This window comes from Ovis canadensis, chromosome 2 (assembly GCF_042477335.2).
Source record: "Ovis canadensis isolate MfBH-ARS-UI-01 breed Bighorn chromosome 2, ARS-UI_OviCan_v2, whole genome shotgun sequence".
NCBI lineage: Eukaryota > Metazoa > Chordata > Mammalia > Artiodactyla > Bovidae > Ovis > Ovis canadensis.
The window spans coordinates 151447439-151475000 of NC_091246.1; the positions used below are offsets into that span (position 1 = coordinate 151447439).

Below are 27562 nucleotides of genomic sequence, written 5' to 3' on the forward strand. Positions count from 1 at the left end.
ATACCTGGAGAGTGAGCAGTGAATTTTCTTTGCGTGTGTTAAAAAACTAACCCTAGCTGTCAGGAAAAATCATTTTTTGATAAAAGTAGTACAGTAAGTTACTGGCAGGTCCAGAAAATGAAAATCCCCTAATCATAAATGAGTAGAAGGGTTAGAGGATGTATCATGTTATGCTACTGAAATCTACTTACCTGTAATTTGCCTTCAGTATTTCTCTTTAGTTCTGGCCCCTGGGACACCAAAGAACTCTTTCTGGCAGTGACAGTTCCTGGGCAGTAACATCATGTACTAGTTAGTTGCTTTTCTGCTATTATCTCATTTAATTCTCAAACTTCAATGAAATTATTATTACCACCAGATTCAAAGGTGGGAATATTGAGACTTAGGAAGGCTAAGTAGTTTGCCTAAGGACCCAAGACTAGAAACTAGAAATGTAAGGATTCAAATCTGGGACAATTCAAATATATGACCAAATTCAAATCCACCATGGTTAGGCTATAACAATACTGAAATTTCAACAGAGTTGATTATTAAAAATTAAAAGTCCTTATTATGGTAAATAATGATCTTTCGAAGATAGTTCTTGGTAAGAAGAGATATTATGAACAGTATGAAAAAAGATTTTGATACAGTATGTATAATAAAGGCTGGATTCCTGTTTTGTTTTCTGAACATGTGTTATTTCAAATGCAAGTATTATCAGTTCAGTTCAGTCGCTCAGTCGTGACCGACTCTTTGCGACCCGTTGAACCACAGCACGCCAGGCATTCTAGTCTATGGCAAATTCTACATTATTAAGTTTCTTCCAAGAGAACTTGTACTGTTTTCTTCATTCAGTAAGATACGTAGGAATTGGTAGATTCTCTGGAGAAGGAAATGTCAACCCACTCCAGTACTGTTGTTAGAAAATCCCATGGACGGAGGAGCGTAGTAGGCTACAGTTCATGGGGTCGCAAAGAGTCAGACGTGACTGAGTGACTTCACTTCACTTCACTTCACCTAAAGTTACTTGTTTTCCTCTTAAATGGGTAGAAGTTAATGAGGGGTCCAGACAGTACACCGAGGGCCAGAATCATACTTCTTGATTATATACTTCCTCTCAGAGGTGAGCACTATGACAATGGACGTGGGCAAGCCCTAGTTTGGAGACTAAGATGGACTTGTTCAAGAGCTCTGAATGGTGAAACTAGATGGGTGATTTTTAGGTATGGGAAAATATCTTGCTCAGTGTTGGTCTAGAAGGCAGTTTAAAGCCAGTGTGTGGAAAATATAGATTTTAGTAAAAAGACGTGGAGTAACAAAACTGTTACAATAAGAATATTATTACACTTAAGTTCTGGTTCCAATTCTGTCAATTATTAGCTATGTAGTAGTAACTTATTTTATACATTATGTCAATTGGCGTTTATAGGAATTGTGTGGAGAAGGCGATGGCACCCCACGCCAGTACTCTTGCCTGGAAACTCCCATGGACGGAGGAGCCTGGTAGGCTGCAGTCCATGGGGTCGTGAAGAGTTGGACAGGACTGAGCGACTTCACTTTCACTTTTCACTTTCATGCATTGGAGAAGGAAATGGCAACCCACTCCAGTGTTCTTGCCTGGAGAATCCCAGGGACGGCGGAGCCCGATGGGCTGCCTTCTGTGGGGTCGCACAGAGTCGAACACGACTGAAGCAACTTAGCAGCAGCAGCAATTGTATGGGGTTGACTAGTGAGGCCTCTCAAGTTCTGAGACTGGTCTTCAGACTAAGATTATTGTGATAATATTTGCTAGTACTAAAAAACTTTTTTTTGGCTCCTTATATAGTGTTTTCTATTGAAAGGGGTAAAATAAAACATAAATAATATTTCTTTTAATTTGTAAGAGCACTGAGTTATTAATACAAGTCACTGCAACCGTCTGTTGACCCAGGCAAGAAGGGTGCTGTGTTTTAGAAAGTCTAGTCTTGCCCTCTTCCAATACTCTCCTTTATCCCATCACGAGAAATCCAAGGGGCCATGAGGATGTGCCCACTTGGAACCTGTACCCTTCTTTGAGACCATGTCCCCGCACCTGAAATTCCCTGACTCTACTTCCTGAACCCATGTGGGGCTCTTTTCCAGGTCTCTCTTTGGTGTGTGCACTTCTAGACCCAAGAGGAGGATAGGAGGAAGCTGGGTGGAGGGGGGATGGCAGGGAATGGATGAAACATCATCTATAGCATCTATATTAAGCCTCTTGATGATAAGGAGCAAGAGGGAAAGAGCCATCGGTCAGCCTCTCATTCTGAAAGAGATCGAATGATCCAGGGGACAGAAAATTCTAAATTTTAACTTAGCCTTCCTTCTTAGTGTTTATAAAGATAACAATTTTCAAAGTAGAAACAAACAAAAAAAACATTTTAACATTTTTGTTTTATAATTTTCAAAATAATTTATGACTTTATACCTTAAGTATTTAGACATGTGGTATGTGTTAGAGCCTGCATGAAATCTTTCTATACAGATACAGATATAGAGATACATATAGATATCTATCTATATTAGACATATAGCTATGAACAAGACAAGATCCCTGTCCTATTCTAATGGTGTGGATACCTGATGTCAGAGATTAGTCTAGTAGATGATACAGATGAAATAGAAAAATAAAAGGCATGTGAAAATGCAGTATACCTACAGGCTGATGTGGAAAATAGTAGAGAGGAAGGGGAGGCAGTGTTGTGTGGGGAGTCTTCCTAAATGAAGTAGGATCATCTGGCTTACTGGCCAGAGTTTGCTGAACCCGTGGTCTAGGGTTCACATATTCTTTTAAATCTCTTGTGTTAATTTTTTCTTGGCTCCATAAACTGCTGTTCATCTTTATTAAGATATTTAACAGTGAGGATAATTCCTACATGCTTGCCACGTCAGTTTCTCGCCACGCATGTCTTTCTCACCACTCATTTCCTCCATAACCCACTCCCCATGGCTTCTGACCCCACCACTCTCTCACAAATCATCTCTAGCCCCCTAATTGCCTATGTTCTCTCCTATTGTACTTGACTTCTCTGATGCCTGTGCTATAATTATTTTATTCTTCCTTACTTGTCTTTTACAATAGCATAGTCTCTCCCTCTGTGATTCTCTTTCTTTTCTATAAATGCCTCCCCCGCCCCAACTGCCTGCTCCTTAAATGCTGATTCGGCTCAAGAGTTCCATTCTCATCTCATTCTATACGATTCTGTTTTTGCTATGCCTTCCATGGCCATAACTTCAGTGATTCACATTTGCTCATGATTCCTCAATACCCTTATAGGTCTTTGACTTCTATCAAAAGGGGGGAACTTCTAGTGGCCAACTCATTGGTTGTATGGACTAAAAACCAAGGAGAGCCAAAGTGTGACAATTTTGTGTCACATGATCCAGATTGCAATTCTGGCTCAGGGGTGGCCTTGGGAAAGGTCTTTAGAGTCAGGCAACCTGTTTCATCATATGTAAAAGGGAATTAATCCCTCACTAGGCGTCTGAAGGATTAAGTGTAATATCCACTGCAATCTATTAACTAGTTGACAGATATCTCACAAGAATTTCTATTTTTATGATGTTTTTCATTCTTCTAACTGGTCAGCTCATCCTTTCAACTCTGCATCTGAAATCTTTCTCAGATTTCTTTCCTTCTTTCTGTTCAAGTTCAGACTCTGCTTCTAGTCTTTTCCCCTCTCTCTTCTGGCCTGTGTATTGTTATTATTGATATATTTCTAAAGCAGAGATAAGGGCAGCACTTTATGTTGGCAGTAGGATGAAGTCTGAACATTCAAGTCCCTTTGCAAACTGAATTCAAGCTTTATCATTACCTCCATCCTACTCATGCACAGACATATACATGTCTCCTATCTTCTAACCATACCAAGCTACCCTGTTTCCTGAATATTCCAGGTACAGTAAGCTTCATCTGTGACTCTGATTGAGTCTTGTCTTGGGCAAGAAAACTCATCTGTCTCTATTCTGATAAAATTCTGTTCACCTTTCAAGATATGCCTCAAGTCTTTAACTTCTCAATATAGCCACCTTCCCCTGCCAGGTTCAGAAGTAAATCTTTTCTTTGGTAAATCATCACTAAATACAGATCGTAAGTTCCACTGGGGCAGAGACCTCTGTCTCCTAGCACTTAGGGCAGAAGCTCTCAAGCTGTAGCAGGTATTCAGATGTTATCACAGCATGAGTGCCATCATCGTGTTTTAAACAATTTAGCCAACTAGTCCCATTTGCTTTTCTAGTAACAACATAAGTTGTCAAGATTCAGAGATTTAAGGAAGATTGTTTTCAGGATTCTAGTTTTGAGATTTAAAATACATTTTCTCTGTAAATTTTTTTTCATAATTGACTAACTACTTGAAAACAGAGAGAAAGGAAAGGAAAAGAGAAAATAACTCACTGCCCCAAAAGGAGGTTGGGGGTGGGGGAAAGGGTGGGGAGAAGGTTCTTGGAGTAAATATGAAAGAATTTAAGACATAAGTAAAAGAAATTGAATTGTTCTCAGGTTTCATTTTTGTTTGCTTGCTTGGCTGTTTGTTACATGGAAGAATATTGATTTAAGTTTTATTAGCTCAGGAATATGACAAAGGTTCTAAGAATGATAGCACTGTTACTAGGTCTTGTGAATCCTTGAAAAGTTTAAGGACTAATGAACCCTAGTTCTCTTTAAAATTATTTGCAAACTTAAGTATATGACTTCTCTGCATGTTCAGACCAGTGTCTCAATGGTATGGCCAATAAGTTAAGTTTGAAACCTACCTTCTGAAAATCTTGATAATACAGATCTCCCCATTACCACTACCATTTTATTATGCCTTATAATCATAACTTGTACTTATGTGGTTATATTTATGTTTTTTTACTCTCTGCACTAAAATTTCTTCTATGCACACTCCCTAGATTATCTTTCTCATATTAAAAATAAAACCAAGGCAAATTCTGCCAACCTTCTATAACTCAGGGTTAAAGCTAGGTAAAATATCTATTAACTAAGTGCTCAATTCCTAATTGAAATTCATAATTAAAACTATATCTTCATCATTATGGAAAGTTATTTTGAAAGCTTACCAAAAGAATTGCTCATATTTATCATTAATATTATTACCATCATATTATTTGACATCTTAGGGCCTCTTCACTTTTGTAATAAATTCAAATGTATAAAACATCCACTCTCTTTTCTAAAACATTCATAAATTCTGTGATTCAGAAATTAAGTTATTCGAGGTTATAAGGCATTCCAAAGGCACTGAAAGGGACCCTCTCTTAATTTTTTGTTTTTCCTTTTTTATCTGTGAGTCATTTAAGCATGTAAATATAGGTTTCTAGTAGTTTCATGCACTGGCTTTGTCTTTTGTGGTTCTGAATACGAATTCAGTCAAGACAAAGAAACTGGAAGATATTTTAATCTGAAAGCTATAAGAATTCATAAGGGAATGAGTTGGTTTCTTCTCTGCTTTGTAATGCAAAGAAGTGCATTCCACAAAATCAGATGAAACAAGCCATTAATTTGACAGTCTCAGTACTCATAGCTATTGATTCAGAAGGCTAAAAACAGATATGGAAGCTTATTGGCTCCAATTAAGAGTCGTGAAGCTTGAGGTAAGAAGAAATGAGAGAGTATTGGGAGAAGAGGAATCATTCACTAACAGAATCCTTCTTAACGTTTTCTCATGAATGGGTATGAATTCTTGGTCTCCTGGGTTTCAGTTTGTTTGTTTTTTGTACTTTTTCATTTGTTGACTCTCTTTATGGAATAGTCTCTGAATGTTTGTTTAGCAAACAAAAGGTATTTATCTTATCGTGTGAGACATTTTCATGACAACACACTCAAGAGCTTCCTCATAAGTCTCAAGAAATATTTTCAATTCCTTTTATACAATTTTATATACTTGGAAATACCTCTGGATATACTCTATCGATAGACTAATCAATACAGATTCTATCCTGCTGCCTGCTAGGTATACACTTATTTTAGCACGTGCATCATCGTGCATGGAAGAACTCCTCTCTTTAGAGGTATGTAGCAAGCCTTTTGTTTTTTTGGCCCTTATCAATAAGAAGACTAACTCTCATGACCACCTTTAGTGCATATAAATAACGTATGTGTGTATATATAGTACTGTTTTTTAATGTTAAGATCTTAGTAAAGAGTGCTGCAAAAAGGAAGACTCAAAGAGGAAAATGTTATTCACATTTTTAAGAACAGTCCAGGCAACAATAGTGAAGTGGGTTGCAGTTTGCTTCTCCAATCTAACAAAGCAGTATAGCATTATTTGGAACTGCAATTATGAAAGGCCAACATTTCTTCAAATATTCCTTTCAGATTGTCAATTTTTTTCTCATGTTTTAAATGCAATTTTTTCCTTTGAATGATCATAATACATGTATATCTTGGGTAACTTTTCATGTATAATCAAGTGACAGGATAGGTTTTTTTCTGAGGTGTGGGGATGCTGATGAGGAAAATCTTGATAGATAACATTAATTATCAGTTATAATCAATTATCAGTTATCAGTTCCTTATCATTTGTTAACAAATCCTCAGTTGAAAAACCTTCCAACCAGCTTTGCACTAGACAAAAATTTGCTGTACATTGGATATAATCTAACTCTAATAGAAGACGATTGCATTTCCAAGCAGAAAAAAAAAATAAGATTATTGTAATAAATCTAACATCACAGCAACAATTCATGGAGCTTAATTATGACACTACTAAATGTGAAAATCTATTCAGCGCTAGGAACACTTTTCACATTACATTCAAGCTAAAGATTGGCTGTTAAGAGCTCATTACTGGTATTTTTCTAAAGAGTGGTTTATTAAACACAGTTACCTAATAAGCATCTTTGGTGGTGCAAATTGCTGAAAACAGTAATGAGTCTGATTAGACTTCATTTCAATTACGACAGCTTGTCTAGCAAAAAATTTATATATGTATATATAACTTTTTTTTTTTTTTCCTGCTGCTTCAAAATCTGGCTACAAGACACTCCAGAGTTTAAAAAATAAAAAGCCACCTCTGTATTTCCTTTCCACAGTTCACTAATGAAGACAGAATTGTCCAAGTCATCATCCAATTTACACACTGGGAAACTAGATAGACAAAGTGGAGTCACAATCATGTTTGCTTAAAAACAGCAAAGGCTGCCTTAACTAATATGTCTAAATAAGGTCACCTTTACTTTCTCTCTGCTTTTTTTTTTTTTTTTTTCCTTAGGAATATACAACTATAAATGAGATGGAGACTTAAACATGATCCTTTCCTATTTGGATTGTGGAGGTTATTCTCCAGATTAATAGGCTCACCTTTCAATTATGTTTTATCCATGGATCTGCTACTTAAAATCATAACAATACAGAAAGCTGTTGGATTGTGCATGCTAATTATCTCACTGATTTTTTTTTTAATATAGTGGGAAAAAATAAAAGAAGCGCAGTTTCCTTCTTGTATTAGTGCAATGAATGTGCACTAATACATCAGAAAGTACAAAGGAATGTTCATTAGACACTAAACTTGATTTTTATATTTTTAAAAAGTATGTTATTTAGCCACATTTAACAGCTAACCTCCTATTAAATCATGCCTGAATATACTGCTCAGATTGAAAGAAAAAAATTGTTAATGTAAAAAGCCTTTTAAGTGATTAAGCTGTCATTGCTGTCATTTGGGCATTCTAGTAACATTTTAATGCTTCTGAGGGCTATGGCTGGGTTTGCAATCCACTATTTTATATTTTCTGAATAGATTATTTTTAAAGTATAATATCATTTGACACTGAACTGGATAAAATAATTTCTGAAGTAAAATATGAAAACAATGGCTGGATGTAGAAGCATTTTAAAAAAGGAAGGCACAATAAAACGTGCTAACCTGAAAAACTTCTCAAGTTAGCTAAGTGATCATGTAATGGCCGTAAAACTGAAAGTCATATATAAAGGAAATTATAGCACACTTGTAGGCATTTGGATACTTTCAAAAAGATTTACTTAAAAGGAAACCAGTTCCAGGTATTTACTTAAAAGGAGTTCCAATTAAAGGTTCAGTGAGGAGGATTGCACTTTTAAATCTAAGATTCATTAATTCTGTGAATTTTCTGTTCCGTTTAAGGGGGGGGGGGGAACTTTGGTACAGAAAACACAGAACAATTCTAAATTTACAACTGGAGTACTTTCCTAAGTCAGTTATTATATGTTTTAATTTTTGCATTTCAAGGATTTCTTAATCATTTCATCGAACAAGATTCTAATGAGGTGTTTTTCTTTTTGAATAAAATTGAGAACATATGTCAATATACAATATTGTCATGAGGTTTTCTTCTTGAAAAAACTTTACATATGTAAACCTAGACCTCCTTGAAAATGCATAAGAAAGCAATGTTCGTACTGTATTTGAGGTCATAAATAAGACTTTTAATTTTTATTAACTATGGAAACTTTTTGAAATTATGACTTATTCAAACCAAAAATAAATATATAGCTAAAAAAACCCTTTAAGTAATACTTATATTTGATTAAAATGTTATGTGTACATGCTAGTTAAATCACTTAGAATGTGCTTTGGACTCAGATTATAAATAATTAAACAGATCATTTTTAGGATACAAGCATTTTTTAAAATCTTTTTCTTCCCTGTCATCTTTCCCCATTTTCTCTATATCCTTTCCACAACTATAGACAGAATACTTGATCACACATATACAAGTGCCTAGATTTGATTTTCCTCTATAACCTACCTGTATCACCTACAAGGTTCTAGTTTTCCTGTTGTTTAGAAACTTTGGGTAAATAGGATGTACACTATTTGAAGAGGTAGCAGGAAGATTCGACTTATTTACTCTTTTAACACAAGCAATGAAAACTAACAAATTTGGATTAAATTTCTTTCAGATTATCTGCTAATTTATAAATATGACTGGGAAAATAACTTCCTTTTCCTTAGAATTATTAGCAAATACTAGAGCTTATGCAAAACTGAGGCCAATGAAATAGTTCATTATCGTCAGTAAGAAGTTTAAAATTATAGAATAGTGTTCACTGTATAGAAGTAACATCATTAACGGCTTTGAATTCTATTGACTGGTTGAGAGCAACCTTACATTTCACTGCTATATTAAAGTAGGCTGTGTTTATTCATAACAGAATAGAGTTGGATTGGGATTAAAGTAGAATTTATGAGCAAAAGGGGCTTCCCTGTTGGCTCAATAGTAAAGAATCTGCCTGCAATGCAGGAGACCAGGGTTCAGTCCCTGGGTCGGGAAGATCCCTTGGAGAAGGAAATGGCAACCCACTCCAGTATTCTTGCCTAGAGAATTCCATGGACAAGAGTAGCCTGCTGGGCTACGTTCATGGGGTTACAAGAGTCAGACACAACTGAGCAACTCTTATTTACTTACTAACTTATAAGCAAAAAAGAGGGGTCTGTATTTCATGGGACAAATGCCAGAGGATCAACCATTTATTCAATTTAGTCAAAACCTAACCCTTTTCTGTTGTTTTTTATCACAATGACCTTGTGTATACTAACAGTAGATGAAACTATGCAGTGGAATATTGTCATGGAGAATGCACTTAAGATGGAATCTGAAGAAACAATTTCTTTTTTTGTAGTACCTTCTATTGTTAGCTTTCCCCAAGGATTACTTTGTTGGACACCCCCTCTAGGCAAGGAAATGCCACTTTCTTTAAGGATGTTATAACCCTTTCTTCTGTGTCTGTTTCATGGCGCAGCATTCTTTGTTTTTACAAAAGGAAGAGCCAGTAGTGCTAATGACTGGACTGTCATTCACACGGCACTTTACCAGTGTTCTGTTCATCTGGAAATGAGAGCAGCAGAATTACAGGTGGGGATGGTACTCAGATTTTTTTCGCCAAACCATAGAATTGGGCCAGGTAGGGAGAATGGAGAAGAGAGGAAACTACTGTTGTTACTACTAAGAGCTCTTCACTTTTAATCCTTGACCATGTTGGTTGTATTCTGTAGCAGTTTCTCTGCATATGTTGTCTTATATGGACAAAATAACACTAAACCTACGAAAACTCATTTCATGTGTTGCTTTCCATCGCCTTCAGATTAAAGTTATTTTCTTCAGGCTGGACTGAATTATACACAGGTCCCAGGAGTGTAGGACACTGAATTAATGTACTGTGTCACTCAGCCCTGACTATAGAATATTTTTATCAAAGTCCAAGGCACTATTTTGCTATTGCATTAAAAATTAATGCACAGATTGTCAAAAAGAGAAAAATGCCTAAGTAATCTAAACAAATTTTGACTGGGCTTTGCACACTTTAGAGTCACCTTAGGTGACGAGTTTTTAAGGAGAATGGTTGGAGTTGTATACCTATATGTAAATAGTAGTTTTACTCCTTCGTCTAATTACATGAGAGAAACTGCCAAATTAAATAAGTAGTCTTAATAATTTATTTTATGTAAACTGTCTTTTTTAGAGCAAGGTTTCAGAGGAACACAACAAGAGGTTAAATGCAAATTCCATCTTACACAAGGTCATGGGGCTTGGGAGATTCTGAACTTGTTTACTGACCTCTGTCAGTAGGTATATTGGGCAAAAATGAATGTAGTTCAGCTTAAATACAACTAAATTGAGCTTTGGACTTATATATACTTGAAATAGAATAGGCACATGCAAATTACTATTTACAAATAGCACTACGTAAACATAACGATTAACATAACATTTTAGCAGTGTGAACAAGGACATTAACCAGCCATGTCATAATTCAAGATTGGTACCATGCCTGGTTTGTGTTAATTAAAAGTGCGAATTTATTTTATATGGCACAAGAGTATCTGGAGAATCAACTGAAATTACCTCAGACTTTTAGGAGGATGGTAATGTTATCCCAGCAGAGTCCTTTTTTAAAATAAATATTCAGAACACATAGGAAATGCACAGTATTTGCGGCATTTGGCTTTCTCTTTCTGGATCAGTCATACAGGCTGGATACTATGAATCTAGCGTGGGGCTTTCAGGTTGTGTTAACCCCATTTATCCCTGCACGCTACAGCTCACCTGTTATTTACACACATAAGAGGGTTGATACTGCAGAACAAGGGGAGTGCTCTGTTGTGACACAGAACATACATATTCATTAGCCCTGGCAGTCCCTATGGACATATGTGGTGTGTCCTGATGATCTTAGTATGACAAAAAGAACTGGAGCGGGGGAAGGGTAGATGGCCTTAATGGATTGAAAACGTATATGGAAAGAGGAGAGACAGTATGAGTAATGAAAGGCCATAAAGTAACAACTTTAAAGGTTAACTACAAAGCACTATTTAAAGTGATTAAAATTGTCTAAAATCATTCACAGAGGTAGAATAAACAAGATTACATCTGATTCAACATGGGAATATCACTCGTCTTACCCACTAACCCTTTCAAACTGTTCCCCTTGCAAGAGTTGATAGCACCTGACTCTAAATACTAAGATTCAGAGTATGAATCATTTGTATATTTTAAATTGTGTGTATACACATAGTTGTGCATTCTTTTGAATTAATTATGGTAGGATATGCACAAAATTTTGGACACTGCTTTTTACTTGATTTAGATAATTATTCAAAAACTTGTACACATATGCTTTGTAAAACTACCCCCTGCAAAGAGGAAAACCCACAAATCTAAACTATTGTTTTAAAATATATGGATTTTATGTGAGTGTGATTGTATGTTCACTTGAATACTTTTGACTATGGGAAATTTTATGACCCTCACAGGAGAAGAATAATTATTTATTTAAATTGTCCTAACCCTCGTCCATGCTTCCAGGATCCCTCACCTGAAGCTAAGTACTAGCTTCCTAATTTATCTCTCAGTTTCTGCCCTTTCTTTCTTGTGGGCCTTATTTAAAATAGAATTGTTGAAGGATAGGGAAGCCTGGCATGCTGTAGTCCATGGGGTCGTTAAGAGTCAGACACAACTCGGCAGCTGAACAACCAACAATTCTTCTATTTATGGTTTTCTTCAGATATTAGGCTGTCCGTCTTGCTAATATATTGAACACAAGACTGGTGGCCTAAATGTGATATTTCTCTCGTCAATGTAACTTGCTTTGCATAAGTGCTTATGCATTCTTCCTCATAAATGCAGTCATTCTCTTATATATATGTCTTGAATGTCAAAAATGATGACCTATGAGACCCATGCATACCAAGTTTCAACCTCATTGTGAAATATTGGCAAATAAACATTTTTATACTTGGTCACATTTTGATGAGTAAATATTTTGTTGCCGTGAATAAAATTGAATGCATTTTAGGGAAACTGATTCAGATCATAAGCTACCCACAAATTTAATTGAAGGACAGAGTCTGTGCCATTCTAGTCCAAGTCATGATGCCTGTAATATTGAATACTTGCTTTTAAAGCCCCAAATGATGACATACATAATAAGATCAGTTGCTTATCCAGATATCATCTACCCAACAAATTCCTATAAGAATTAAGTAGCATAAGTTTGGAGTAACTTAAAATCTCAAAAGTTGTACTAGAAGTTACAATTGACTATTACTATTAAATGAAGTATTGGTTTGTGGAATCAGAACCTATGGCATATTCAGGGAGCATATTAGGAATGGTGGAGACTAATGTGGAAAACAACTAGAAAAAGTATCTAACAAGTCAAAGCAAGCAGGGGGGTGAACACGGAAATGGCCGCAGTCTGGAGACCAGTGTTTTTAAGGAATCATTTCTCATTTTACACTGTTGTACTAGTGACACTGAATCAGCAAGGAAAATATCAAATATTTTCCCTGTGCTTTGAGTGGGAGGGCAGGAATGCATCTAATAAAAAGAATTTGGAAAATTTTAATCTAAAGGCACTACTTTTTAAGTTTTAAAGTACTATACTTGCTGGTTTTCAAGAAGACGTGCTTAAGTGGAAAAACTGAAGCTTGAAGCCTCAGAGTGAAGTAATAATTTTAACTGCTTATGTGACCAGCAGATACTGTAGAAATATCTGGTGTTGTAATAGGAAGTTGGAGTGTCATGACAAAGTAGAGAGGGCATGCCATGTCTAGAGGGACCTCAGATTTGGCCAGTGGTTGCCAGGCAAGAATGAGATCTAGTCTTATAAGATCAATCAGCTTGTCTTGAACAAGTGGGATATATGGAAATACAGTTTCTTTTATTATAAAGTTGACTGATTTTTAAAGCTCTGGACTGGCCAAACAAAACATAGTTACAGGTTACATGCTGCCTTCTTGCTGTCAGGTAGCAATTTCTCTCTATTGGATGGTGAAGTATTTAAACTATATTTACTAAGGACCATTTAGCCATAAATGCCTTTGTGAGTTTTAAAAAGGATTGCTTTATGCAAATGAGGTAGAGTGGAGGAGGGAGTAATTTGCTGCAAACTGTATCATAATTTGGAGTCTTGAGGTATGAAAGTGTGATTTAAAGAGAAAAATCTTTGACAGTATTGCTATATAATTAGAATGTCTTATTTTCAGACTGTGGGTTGTGAGATCATCCTTAACTGGTTTTAAACCTCTGTTGTTTCTTACTTGTGGTCTCCACAGTGAGTCACAAACACCATTAAGAATAAATACTATACAGTCGTTTGAATTTTTGACATCTTTTTGATTAAGAAGATCATGTTCTGTGTTTTGCTGAGTACGAAAGAACTTCTGTACCTTTCTTACAACCAACATACCCAGTGGAAAATTTCCTTTTCAGTAGCTGTCCAGAAGTTGAAGAAAAGGTGATTTGTAAATTCTAGGAGTCATTTTAGTTTTTCTTCTGTCTAGTCAGTTTTGTTTTGTTTTGTGTTTAATTCATCTCTGGCTTTTTCAAAATAAATGCATAACAAGAAACACTTGTGTAGCAGGTCACAGTTGGAAACAATTTTCACAAATATTGCTGCCTTAGGTAACCTTAGTAACAATCCAGTAAGTTATATGTGTGTGTGTGCCCAGTCATTTCAGTCCTGTCTGACTCTGTGCGACCCTGTGGACTGCAGCCTGCCAAGGTCCTCTACCCATGGGATTCCCCAGGCAAGAATACTGGAGTGGGTTGCCAGTGCCCTTATCCAGGGGATCTTGCTGACCCAGGGATAGAACCCGCTTTTCTCCTGCGGCTCCTGTGTTGGCAGATGGGTTCTTTACCACTGGTACCACCTGGGAAGCCCCCTGATAAGTTATATGATACCATTATTGTCTATATTTAATGGCTGAAAAAACTTACATGATATATGACTTCACCAAGATTAGAACAAATACGTGAAGGCATGGATCAGGGCCAGTGGTCTGATTTTCATGCTCAGGATATTCACTCTTCAGACAAAATTCTAGGACCTTTATGTTTTCTCCAGTCCATTCTACGCCAGCAATCCAGTAGTGCCTCCAAATAAAATACTGTGTTAGATAGTATTCAACCTCACAGTACTCCATGACAAGTGAAGTACTGAACTATAGCGGAGGCTGTCTGGATTGGGGTCTAGGTCATTAGAAAGATCCCCTCATCTCTAAAATCCAAGTTTAAGAGACATTAGAATGTGAAATTATAAAGAATGCAGAAAGCTGGAAAAGTTTGTTGTCTAGTAAATGGATCCCCTTGATTTAATTTCTTAGCATTGGCCCACAAGGCTTTATACACATAGTGGACCCTCAATTTGTTGATTAATTAAGCTATACAGTCCCTATATCATATTCAGTTTATAAAGGACTTTTCATTTTGGTGTTCTAAAGATGGAACCTATTTAAATCAATTAAGGATAATGTATATTTCTGTGTACCCTTCACTTTTCACTTGATACTACTTTTAAATATGACATCACATTTTCAGTCTAAGACTTACTAGAAAATGGACTAAGGAAGATTTCAGATCAAACAGATTAGGACAGGTCATACTAGATACTGCTGTGTTGGCCTCTTGGCTTATGAGGGTGGGTACACAAAAGGAGAATGCTCTTAGTCTGTGGAACATTTCAATTGGTCATCACTCCCCTTGAAGGATAAAGGTAAATAGATACTACATGGAGCCAGTTTTCAGCACCAGGAAGTTTATAGTCCCCCTCTCAAACTGCTTTTTTTTTTCAATTGGAGAATAATTGCGTGATACAATATTGTGATGGTTTCTGCCCTACATCTACATGAATCAGCCATAGGCATATATATGGCCCTGCCTCTTGAACCTCTCTCCCATCTCCCTCACCACCTCACCCCTCTAGGGTGTCACAGAGCACCAGCTTTGGGTTCCCTGCATCATACAGCAAATTTCCACTGGCTATTTCTTTTACATCTGGTAATATATATGTTTCAATGCTACTCTCTCAAATCATCCCACCCTCTCCTTCCCCCACTGTGATCAAAAGTCTGTCCTTTATGTCTCAGATATCTCTTATTATTTAGTGAATGTATTTGCTACTGTCTACTTGAAATTTTGAATGTTCTGTGTTAGTTCTGCCATTTCCTACCTAGCAGATGATGAATCTGTTGCATTATTAGGCTAAGGAGCCTAATTATTATTAGGCTAATAATTACATTATTGTATTTACACCAGTAGTGTTTGTTTTCTAGAGAGAATCTTGGTAAGTATAATGTCCAGTTTTTGTTTGTTTGTTTGTTTTTAAGATAATGAAAGGTTCAGAAGTACAGTAGCCCAAAGGAGTGTAGTAGGTGTAAGGATGTCACGCAGGCCTGTGTGAGCGCTGTGCAGCTTTTAGAGCAAGCCTGCCATGCCTGCAGGTGTTTGCCTCAGGTGCCTGCCCTTAGGAAGTCTGAGGAAACCTGCAAATGAAGGCAGAGTCCCTACCGGCCAGAATTACCCTATGGGGACCTTGTAGAAGAGAGCAGCTTTTACAGACCTTGTGAACTTTGAATAGCATACGTATGTTAGGAGTGGGGGGTGGGGCAGTCTTAGATTAATATTTCCAGGAATGTGTGCTAAAAATACTTTCTAGAAGACCTGTTTTTTTATTCCCAGTGCCCTCCAATTCTGCAAGTTGTTTTTATATCCTTCATTTTTCTGTGTAACCGTTTCTTTATCATTTTGAAGCTGTGACAAAACTTTTAAGGATGCCACAGTTGTTTTGTTTCAAACTAATTAAAGAGTAAAATAGAAGAAATAAAGCAATGAGGCAGCAACTGTTTAGTAATTAAATCTAGATTATAAAATGGTCAGTAATGATAAAAATGGAAAATGTTATCCAAATTGACCAGTTTTATGGGAAATATAGACTTGTTCAATTATATATACATAAATTCATCCTATTACAATAAAATAACAGAATGCTTAGGCTTTTTACTATTGGAGAAGGAAATGGCAACCCACTCTAGTGGCTTTTTACTATAGTATCTGTCATCCTTGTGAACACTTATGTTAAGGTATCTTAAAAGCAATTTTCTATTAAATTACATATTTTAAAAACAAACACATTGCATTGTGAAATTTGCCAGCTGTTTTCTTAAGAATTTTATGATACTTTGAAAAATAAAATTGATGTTTTGGAACAATTCTTCAATTATCTTGAACTGTTTATCTTTCCACTGTTTTCTGAATTTTTATTGTTCCTATTAAGCTATTTCTAGACAGCAGTGGGAGTTATTGTGCCGGAGTCCTGTTTCTAATAACATTAAAATAGTATTGTTTCTGAGGTTTTTCTCTTCATGTTCCAAAGAGAAACCGTATAAAAGCTTTTTTTAAAACCCATCTTATTATTTGGGTGCCAAGTTAAATGACACGCATGTGCTACTTCTTACAGATAACAGCAGTGTAATCAAAGGGAGTGTGATAGTTTGTTTAAAGAACATTTGGCTCCACATTTTTCTTCCATTGCACATCAGAACTATCACCACAAATAAATAGAACAATAATAATGACAATGAAAAGAAGTTTCATTTTCATGACTCTTTACGACCCCGTGGACTGCAGCCTACCAGACTCCTCCGTCCATGGGATTTGCCAGGCAAGAGTACTGGAGTGGGTTGCCATTGCCTTCTCCGAGTTCTATATCTAATTAAAATTCAAGAAACTGAGGAAAAAGGTCTTTGTGCTCCTACAGGTCAGGACAGTCTCCTGAACACTGGCTTCTTGAGCTCCTACTAATATTAGGAACTAGTTTATGGTTTAGCTATTATACTTTCAAATGCTATTAATGATTTTAAAGTACAATAAAACTCATGTTTCAGGGGATGTGAATAGTTCTGTTCTCTTAAGGTTATTTAATGGAAGCTCAATCTTAACTTTTGCAGCCTTGCTTATTAGGTTGTTATTTAGTATGAATCAATAAATAAACTTTCAATTATCTTGGTAAGCACATCCAAAAATAGCATGAGAATCAAAAGGCAATGGAGTATCTAGTAATTGTTCCAAATAAATAATGTTGATAGGATTTTTGCTTAATTTCAGATGAAATAGAAATCTTAAGAAATTTAATTATTTTTGCTAGAGTGAAACTATGCAGTTAAACTATGCATTTTACTACCTAGTGAAAATAGCCAACCTGTTTTATTTAAATTTTATATTCCTGTCTTTCACAGTGACCATAAGTTAGCAAAAAACTTGTGCATATATTTTACAAATGATTAATTTACAAGGAAAATTTCAAGCCCAATGGAGGTGAAAGTTGCCCTTTTTGTTTATTTTTTTAAATAATTATTCTAAAGCTAAAGCGGTCTTATTTTTTAAAAAATAGACAATTTTTTAATAGAAAAAATCATGTTTGTTATGTATATTTGTTGAATAATGCCAATAATGGCTTAACTCAGCTAACTGAAAGGAAGCCAGACCTTTTATGGGTGTGTGTGTACGTGTGTGTATGTGTTGTGTTTGTGAAAAAGATTCCATTGCCTATGACTCCTAAATTATTTTTGAGACCTTTTTTTCAAGATACTTATTCGTGTTTCTTCTGTATCAATGTAATCAAATTCTTACTCATAGCATATGTGTTTTCTTGTGTTCTCAACTCTGTATTTTGATTATCTTTTAAGGAAAAAAAAATCCTAATAGAAATTCCCTGGAAATAATTTACAGGACTAATGAATTTGTAGGTCTTTTAGACAGTTCTACATTACAGTCACATTAATATTCTCTCGTTTTTATAAGGCTTGAAAGTAAATCCCATGACACTAGAAGAATTTAGATACTGATTACTTGCGATTGGTTCCTGGTGATTTGCTCTTAATAATTTCCAGTTGAATTTAATGAAAGTATGATTCCTGAAATGGTGCTTCATTAAAATTGCATCTTTTCCCCTTTAAGTGTGGTCTCGGTCATTTCACCCATTTTGCGGTATGTTTTCCTCCCCCTTAAAAAGTAATGATTGAGAAAGCAGAAACAATTAAGAATATCACTTTAGTTCTTCCTAGAAGACTCCCCTGCACCGCCCCCCACCAACACAACCCAGAGTTCCTCTTAAGTGAAATGATGCAAGCTACAGTTGATCAGGACTTTATAATATATTCTTTCCAATTGATGAGATTATTTTTAAAAATACAGTTTTAAAAGAGAAATGTGATGATTTGGGGGGAGATGAAGAAAAGTAAAGAATCTATTGTGTATACAAGAGAAGTAAGGTATTTATATTTTTTTACTGAAAAATTCACTATATATTCATATATATGAAGCTTGATTAAGTTATACAGTGCAGCATTCAGATTTAATTTAACTGAGATGGTGATTTGCAAATGACTATCTACATGGTTCCTTCTTTAAAATCCAAATGCAAATGAGTACAGTTGCAGTAAAATATATTTGCAAATGAATCCTGTTACTTTATTCATTTATTGTGTAATTACTGCAATCCTTCCCACCTTGTTTTCAGTATTTCTTAATCATTAAGTCGGAAGCATGACAGCAGTGCCAGCCCTGGCATGATTCTCTTTGACTAAAACCTTGTAAATTAACACAATTAGCACAGCATCATCCTGCTAATTAACTTCCAGTGTCTGGTGCAGTGGTTTTGCAAACAAGGAAGAGGGAGTCAGAAGGGAATCAACATGCCATTCTGTTACCAAACTCTGTGCTCTGTTCAGTTTAGCTCAGTAAGTCAAAGCTGGCCATGTCAGAAGCCAGAGTCAGGTAATGAAGAGCTAAAGGGGTTGGAGGAGGAAAGCATAAGGGGGTAGGAGCTGTCAGCATAGACTGCGGTAATTCAGAAGGGAGCTGATGCCACAGATGCTTCATTTAGACCAGACCTCCTTCTTATCAAGGAATCGCTGCCAGAGGGCACAAGAGAGTTTGCAAAATTCACTTAGGGTAATACAAAGGAGATTAAGGAAGCCTGCTTAATATAGCTGTATCAGAATAGGAAGTGTTCCAATCAAGAAGAGATTAGGAGGAGTCAGCACTGGGAAATAGAACAGGGTTCCAGTGCTCTTCTGTAACTAAGTATATGAGAGTCCTCAAGGGTACATTATAAATCCCTTTGGGTACTGGTTCCCTAATGTGGGAAGTAAGGTAATGTCTGAGGTCTCTCTGTAAACTGTAAAATTCAAATGATTCTCTAACTCTGCTTCATATTTTCTCTCTCTTTTAGAATACATTTATCTATTTATTTGGCTGCGTTGGGTCTTAGTTGCTGCACTCACGATCTTTCATTGCCATGCACAGATTCTCTAGCTGTGGCCTGCGGGCTCAGTAGTTGTGGTGCTCAGGCTTAGTTGCCCCACAGAGTATGGGATCTTAGTTCCCCAACTAAGGATCAAACCTGCATTCCCTGCATTGCAAGGTAGATTCTTAACCACTGGGACAACCAGGGAAGTCCTTGTTTTGTATTTTCTCTTAAATGAGAAAACAGTCCTGTATAGTTGGCTACATAGTCACCTTGCTTCACTTAGTAGCAGATGATAGAGTTACATACACGTAGCATCTCATTTTCTAGGTGTACTGTTCGAGTATATGCCACTACACATAAATGGAAAGAGTCAGAATCCAGATTCTCTCTGTTCTTATCTTCCCTTTTACCTGCTCCTTTCCTATCTCCCCCTTACTCTCTTCATAAATATATATGAATATATATACATATTTATATATATATTCTCCCCTCTCAGTGCCTTGGAAGCTGTAAGGCACAGGGAAAGGTGATAACAGAAGGAAGGAGGACACTAGCTGGAAGACCGACAGACGAGTGATGCTTGTTTTTTGGGTTTTTTTTTTTTTCTTTCAGAGTTTCAACAACAGAACTGAGAGGCAGAAAGGAGCCAGTTGTAATTCATACCGAGTTGTAGGCTTTGTGTGATGAAAGCGGTGGAGCGCTGCCTGGGAGATTGCTTTGCTGCACTCCACGAAGCAGATTTGAAACTGTCGTGGACCACTTTAGATGAGAGTTGGATTATGGAATGACCTGCTATGTCTGTGTCATATTGTTCTGCACAGGGAGCATTATACTGTGCTAACTAGGTGTTCAGTACCAAATAAGAGAGGTATCCTAGATGCGATCTGTCAGCTGTGTCTCATTTTTATATTGGTTAAAATATAAAACAGAAACTGTGGTGTGAAGAGGCAGGATAGCTAGATATGGCCCATGTTAAGACTATCACGTGCTAGATGTTTAAAATGTATGCATATTATATATTGTGAGAACCTGTGATTGAATTCTAATTTGACAGGGATGTGTGTGTACATATATATGTGTTTCTGTGTGTGTGTAGCAAGTAACTCTATGGGCTTAGCAGAAATAAATTTGCTTATTACTCAAGAATGAAAAAACTGTAGGTCTTCTACAGAGTTTTCATTTAAATTCCATTTACTTTTTATCCAGGGCTGAAATTCAGTCCCTTTTCCAGATGTATGCATGGTAGAGACCATAATAGGTGTTATAAACTGTGGAAATCCTTTATAATGTCACTATCGTTGGTAGAAAATAATGGATAACAAAAGAAGTTGGGTGGAAAAGCTTTAATAGTTCTGATGAGTATCTAAATGAATTAACCTTCTCCCCCCAAATCTTCAGGCTTGAAGATGCAGTGGACGCCGGAGCACGCCCAGTGGCCCGAACAGCACTTTGACATCACCTCTACCACTCGATCTCCTGCCCACAAAGTTGAAGCTTACAGAGGTCATTTGCAGCGCACGTACCAGTACGCCTGGGCAAACGACGACATATCTGCTCTGACGGCATCCAACCTACTAAAAAAATATGCAGAGAAGTATTCTGGCATTTTGGAAGGCCCTGTGGACCGACCCGTACTCAGCAACTACTCGGATGCACCATCAGGACTAGTGAATGGTCGGAAGAATGAAAGTGAACCTTGGCAGCCTTCCTTGAATTCAGACGCTGTTTATCCCATGAACTGTGTTCCGGATGTTATCACTGCCAGCAAAGCTGGAGTCAGTTCAGCCCTCCCTCCAGCAGATGTCTCTGCAAGTATAGGGAGCTCTCCTGGGGTGGCCAGCAACCTGACAGAACCTAGTTATTCGAGTAGTACCTGTGGAAGCCACACTGTACCTAGTCTTCATACAGGGCTCCCGTCTCAGGAATACGCCCCAGGGTACAACGGCTCGTATTTGCATTCTACTTACAGTAGCCAGCCAGCACCCGCACTCCCTTCACCTCATCCTTCTCCTCTGCATAGCTCCGGGCTCCTGCAGCCGCCACCCCCGCCTCCTCCGCCACCAGCCCTGGTCCCAGGCTACAATGGGACTTCTAACCTTTCCAGTTACAGCTACCCCTCTGCTAGCTATCCTCCTCAGACTGCTGTGGGGTCGGGGTATAGTCCTGGGGGTGCACCCCCTCCTCCTTCCGCATATCTGCCTTCAGGAATTCCTGCTCCCACACCCCTGCCCCCCACCACTGTTCCTGGCTACACCTACCAGGGTCATGGTTTGACACCGATCGCACCCTCGGCTCTGACAAACAGTTCGGCAAGTTCTCTCAAAAGGAAAGCTTTCTATATGGCAGGGCAAGGAGACATGGATTCCAGTTATGGAAATTACAGCTATGGCCAACAGAGATCTACACAGAGTCCTATGTACAGAATGTCCGACAGCAGCATTTCAAACGCAAATCGGGGGAATGGCTTTGACAGAAGTGCTGAAACATCATCCTTAGCATTTAAGCCAACGAAGCAGCTAATGTCCTCTGAACAGCAAAGGAAATTCAGCAGCCAGTCCAGTAGGGCTCTGACCCCTCCTTCCTACAGTACTGCTAAAAATTCATTGGGATCAAGATCCAGTGAATCCTTTGGGAAGTACACATCGCCAGTGATGAGCGAGCATGGGGAGGAGCACAGGCAGCTCCTCTCTCACCCCATGCAAGGCCCTGGACTCCGTGCAGCTACCTCAGCCAACCACGCCGTGGACGAGCAACTGAAGAATACAGACACACACCTCATTGACCTGGTAACCAATGAGATTATCACCCAAGGACCGCCAGTGGACTGGAATGACATCGCAGGTCTCGACCTGGTAAAGGCTGTCATTAAAGAGGAGGTTTTATGGCCTGTGTTGAGGTCAGACGCGTTCAGTGGACTGACGGCCTTACCTCGGAGCATCCTTTTATTTGGACCTCGGGGAACAGGCAAAACATTATTGGGCAGATGCATAGCTAGTCAGCTGGGGGCCACGTTTTTCAAAATCGCTGGTTCTGGACTTATTGCCAAGTGGTTAGGAGAAGCAGAGAAAATTATCCACGCCTCTTTCCTTGTGGCCAGATGTCGTCAGCCCTCAGTGATTTTTGTCAGTGACATTGACATGCTTCTCTCCTCTCAAGTGAGTGAGGAACACAGTCCAGTCAGTCGGATGAGAACCGAATTTCTGATGCAGCTGGACACTGTGCTAACGTCAGCTGAGGACCAAATCATAGTGATCTGTGCCACCAGTAAACCAGAAGAGATAGACGAATCTCTTCGGAGGTACTTCATGAAACGACTTTTAATCCCACTTCCTGACAGCACAGCGAGGCACCAGATAATAGTACAACTGCTCTCACAGCACAATTACTGTCTCAATGACAAGGAGTTTGCACTGCTCGTCCAGCGCACAGAAGGCTTTTCTGGGCTAGACGTGGCCCATCTGTGTCAGGAAGCAGTGGTGGGCCCCCTCCATGCCATGCCAGCCACAGACCTTTCAGCCATTATGCCCAGCCAGTTGAGGCCGGTTACGTATCAAGACTTTGAAAATGCTTTCTGCAAGATTCAGCCTAGCATATCTCAAAAAGAGCTTGATATGTATGTTGAATGGAACAAAATGTTTGGTTGCAGTCAGTGATAACTTCTTTAAAAAAAAAATGTGATGAATGTTGGCGCGCACACACACACATAAAGCCTGCTACATAGGGTATAGAGCCCCTTTCCAGTAGTGTTTAAATCGCAAAGAGTACTGGGGAAGAAGACGATTAAGTTGCATCTTTCGAGTCAGGGTAGATTTGGAGGAAGAAGGCATCCAATGAGACCTTCGGATGTGAAAGCCCCAGATGACAGAAAGCATCTGCCGATGCTCAGTTCGGTTCAAGCTAGACAACACTCACCAAGGAGCAAGGTGCAAGTGTGTTGATTTCAGAAGGACGTGAGCCTCGTGTGTTGATTCCATTCTGCTGTTCTCGAGATTTAGTTGCTGTCAAGTGCCTGGAGTGGTGCTTTATTTTTTGTTTGCCTCACAATTACATTGGTGGCATGTGCTAATATAAAGAGCTTTAACTTCAAACATTATTGGACTAAAGAGATGAACGGTTGCGTTTCGACAGAAAACCAGATTTTTGCCATTTTAAGAGCAACAGTATTCCTCAATCCTGTCTGTTCTGCAGTATTAAGCTAAGAACAGGTAAAACAGGGTAACGGTAATCTGGACCTTAATTTCTGCAGTTCATTTCTTTTAATGTTCTTGTCTGCAAAAACTCAGGAAAGTGATTGTGTTTTGTACAGTACCTCAAAGGAATGTGTTGAAAGCACTATGTACTGCTGAGAGTAATGGGATAGGCTTCAATGTTACTTTATATTAAAATGTATGTTTACCTCAACAATTGGAAAATAGCAAGGAAAATTACTTTGAATGTATCCGGAAAAATACTGACGCGTGATACAACTGAATATTTACAATTTAAAGTAAAAATGGAAGGATTTTTTAAAAAGGTTCTTTCACTAATTATGGGGAATTAACCAGAGCAGAATAATTCTTTATATCAATACCTGCAAGAGTTCTTCGTACATTGCTCCTTGATAACGAAGTGAAAATATTCTTAAAAGGTACACTGGTTAATGGAAAGCTATTTACTCAGTTTGTGTTAGTGTCTGGAGCAGTCAACCACAAGACCTGTTTAGGACCCTGAAAGTCACAGTACCTAAAAACTAGGACTGTCTTTTTCCTGAAGAGGTGGTAATGGTGGTGGTGGTGGTAGTTTGCAAATTCTCCCTGAAAACTGCTGGAAATGGTGTCATTCTCTTCACTAATCTAGCTTATAGGCTTGCCATGCTGTTTGACAGAATGCAGAAGATAACAGCCAAAACAAACAAGCAAACAAATAAAAACAGAAAACAACCAACCAACTTACATATATCCACAAAGAATATGTCTGCATCCCCTTTCCTTCTTTTGGACTCCTCTCTTGTCAGTGCAATTTTGCTTCTCATTTTGAAATCTTCTGGGCTGTAGTGCTCCCACATTCATTTCTACCTCAGTTTTGTTACATTTCTCCTAGAAAGTCAAGTAGACAATTGGAAGTAGACACACACACACACACACACATGCACACATACACATGCACACACACCCCAACAGATATAGCTTGCCAAATGTATTACTTTGTTTTCTTTCATCTTTTCCTATAAATCTAGTTTCTGAAAAATATCCATCTTCATGCTCACTTCCACCTGGGCCCACCCCCACTCCAACAGTGTATGTAGCATTTTTCTTAGTTTCCCACTCCTTTCCTGCTCCCCAAGTTGTTCTTTGTATCCTTTAATGCTTTATGTGCAACTTTACATTGCTAGCTGACTGATGTTCGGCAATGCCTCTGAACCGACACAGAGTAGGCCATAGCCTCCCAAAGCCACTGCCCATGCATAAGCAGTACAGCCTGGCTTTTTGAATGTATTTTTCCTGTTTTTATTTTTTATTTTATTTTATTTTTTTAGTTGAGAGATGCAGTAACAAAACTGTTGCAAAGCACTGGCATTTTATGTATTCGAAAAGTGATGTACATTTTTACAGACTTTAAATAAATGCAATGAGAAGCCCTAAGAAAGGTCTTTCTGTTATTGTTTTGTTTTCCTTCCATATTTCTTTTTTTTTGTTGTTTTTACTGATTTCATCTACAATGTCAAATTCTCTGAAATGCTTAACATAGAGAAAGCTAATGAAGGACATCATATTTCTGAGATTTTATGATGCTTGATCATTACTCCCCTTTTTTCTTATTTTTCTTGCTAAAAACTGAGCAGATGAACTAGAATTAAATTTACTATGATTTCCTATCAATTAAACCTGTTCTTACATATAAATATTCCATATTAAAAAGTAGTGCCTTTCATTAAGGATACAAAAAGTAATATTCAAGTGCTTCCTCTGCTTTTCACAAGTGAATAAACACTACAATCATGTTCTGGCGCTACCCTGCACACATCCCTTATTGTAAGGAAATTCTAATATCCCCATTAACTTGTAGGTTCATATTGATCTCACTGACAAGTTTACTTTTGCACAGTGCTGACCTATTTTCAGTCTTTTGGACGTCACATTTCATTTCTGCCAACATGCTGTGTTCACTTGAAAGCAACTGGCAAGTTTTGACAAACCCAGTCTTATTTAGACAACTTTGGAAAATCCGGTATTGACCCACATTTCTGTGGCTAGTAAGAGTTAATGCCAAATATATGACTGCACTATTGTGTTTTACACTCATTTATAAAACTGAAAATAAAGTCATGCATATTGGCTTTTAGCTTTAAATGACTTAAAAATTACTTTTGAGCTATGAGTGGTCAAAAATCCATGTATTGAGGCAGAAGCTGAAGTTGTGTGTGAATTTCATTTAGCCTAATGAATACTAGGATTTGATCTCTTAGGAAATTGGGCATGCTGAAGAAATGAAGATCTGTTGAGGGAGATAAGGCTGACCTTTGAGGAAGTAGTGCTCTCCTGTGAGTCTTTGATTCTTCGTGGCAGCATTTTGAGCTCGTCTATGGACTAACCTAATAATGAGCTCTATTCTGACCATCCTTTCTTGAGCTTGGGGTTGGGGGGTGGGGGATACCACATCCTGAGAATTGAATGTGTACAATCAGTGATGGTACAACTGAGTAATGGGGCTTCATAGTCTTGGCCTCTTTGACTGCTAAGAATTTGGAGAAGGCTACTAATGAAGGTAAGGTAATGAGCCAGTCCAAATCTCTTGCCGTCTGGCCAGGGGATTTGAGCCAGTATACTTAACAGCCCCTAATTTCTTTCTTCACAACTGCAGTAACATTTCCAACAGGGACAAAAAGGAAGTGAAGGAAACTACTTCAGTAGAAGAATCAATAGAAATTCAAGAGGTAGTTCATAATGACCTTATGTGTGACACAAATGGGAATACTCTACACTTCTGGCATGCTTCTCACCAAAATATTTAGAACATTAGTGACAATATAGAAACTTTGCTGACTGAGCTGATCAATGGAATGTGAAGGCAGTATACTTTAAGGCTATTTACTTTCACACGGAATGTTTATCTATTAGTCAGTTTGTATTCTACTCAAATGCAGATAGACGGGTATAATGTTTTCTTGTGCATTTGAAACCTATCAAGGAGAAAATAAACCATTCCACTCAAATACATAGGCCAAACACCATCTGGGCCAGTGATAAAAACTATCCAGAGGCTATGCTATGTGAAATACCAAGGTCAATTTACATCGGTTGCATAGTACTTGGCTATGCAGTTTTTGGAAGAATACATCCAAAAAAGTCCAAATTAATTCCCACAATAGTTTGTTGTAAATTTAAATTAATTTGTGGGTTGGAATATATGTTTTTGAAGCATACAGAATTTATTTCTCTGAAAATGTGTCCAACTCCAAACAGAAAGTTTATAATCTCATTCTCATGGTTTTTTTTTTTTTTTAAACAAGAATTGGGTATCATGATCATTGAAACTATTTTGCAAAGTGAAAGGGACACAATTTGTTGAACTATTGAGGCCACTAAAGTTCTAATATATATACATATATATATATAATTAGTGTGTATGTTTGTGTGTGTGTACGTGTGCTGTTTTCACCACCAACTGTTTGAACTTTAAAACTATTTCACATTACTCGAAACAACTGGTTACTTCCTCTCTTCATATATGCAGAGATATACATGACCACTTTACAATTCAAAGCATTTCAATGCTTTTTCTTTTGAAAAGTAAAGCCTTCGGTTGTTGAATCACCTGCTGATTTTCATATGAAGCACATTAGCAAACATGGAGCTATTAGTGTTTCAGAATTCAAAACCAGCTGTACTTGTGACTAACTCACACATGAACTGAAGCTCACAGTCTGCTAAGACCTCTGGTTGACATTCGATTTTGAACCTGCCAGATGCATTTGTGTGAACCAGGGATACTGCATCTTTAATGAACAAGTCTCTTCTCTTTCCCCTGTTTTTAAATACAACACAAGCTGTGTAGCACTAGGTACTG

At 37.6% G+C, this 27562-nt stretch overlaps 1 protein-coding gene across 2 annotated transcripts in view; it reads left to right on the forward strand.

Annotated features, from left to right (window-relative positions):
• FIGN (fidgetin, microtubule severing factor) overlaps positions 1–25141 on the forward strand; it is a 131417-nt gene extending 106276 nt beyond the window's left edge. For both annotated transcript variants that reach the window (XM_069574328.1, XM_069574329.1), the window contains one exon: positions 20915–25141. In XM_069574328.1, coding sequence (XP_069430429.1) covers positions 20915–23169 — 2255 coding nt within the window. In that variant the 3' untranslated portion in view covers positions 23170–25141. The remainder of the gene's footprint in view (positions 1–20914) is intronic.
• Positions 25142–27562: the final 2421 nt, after the last annotated feature.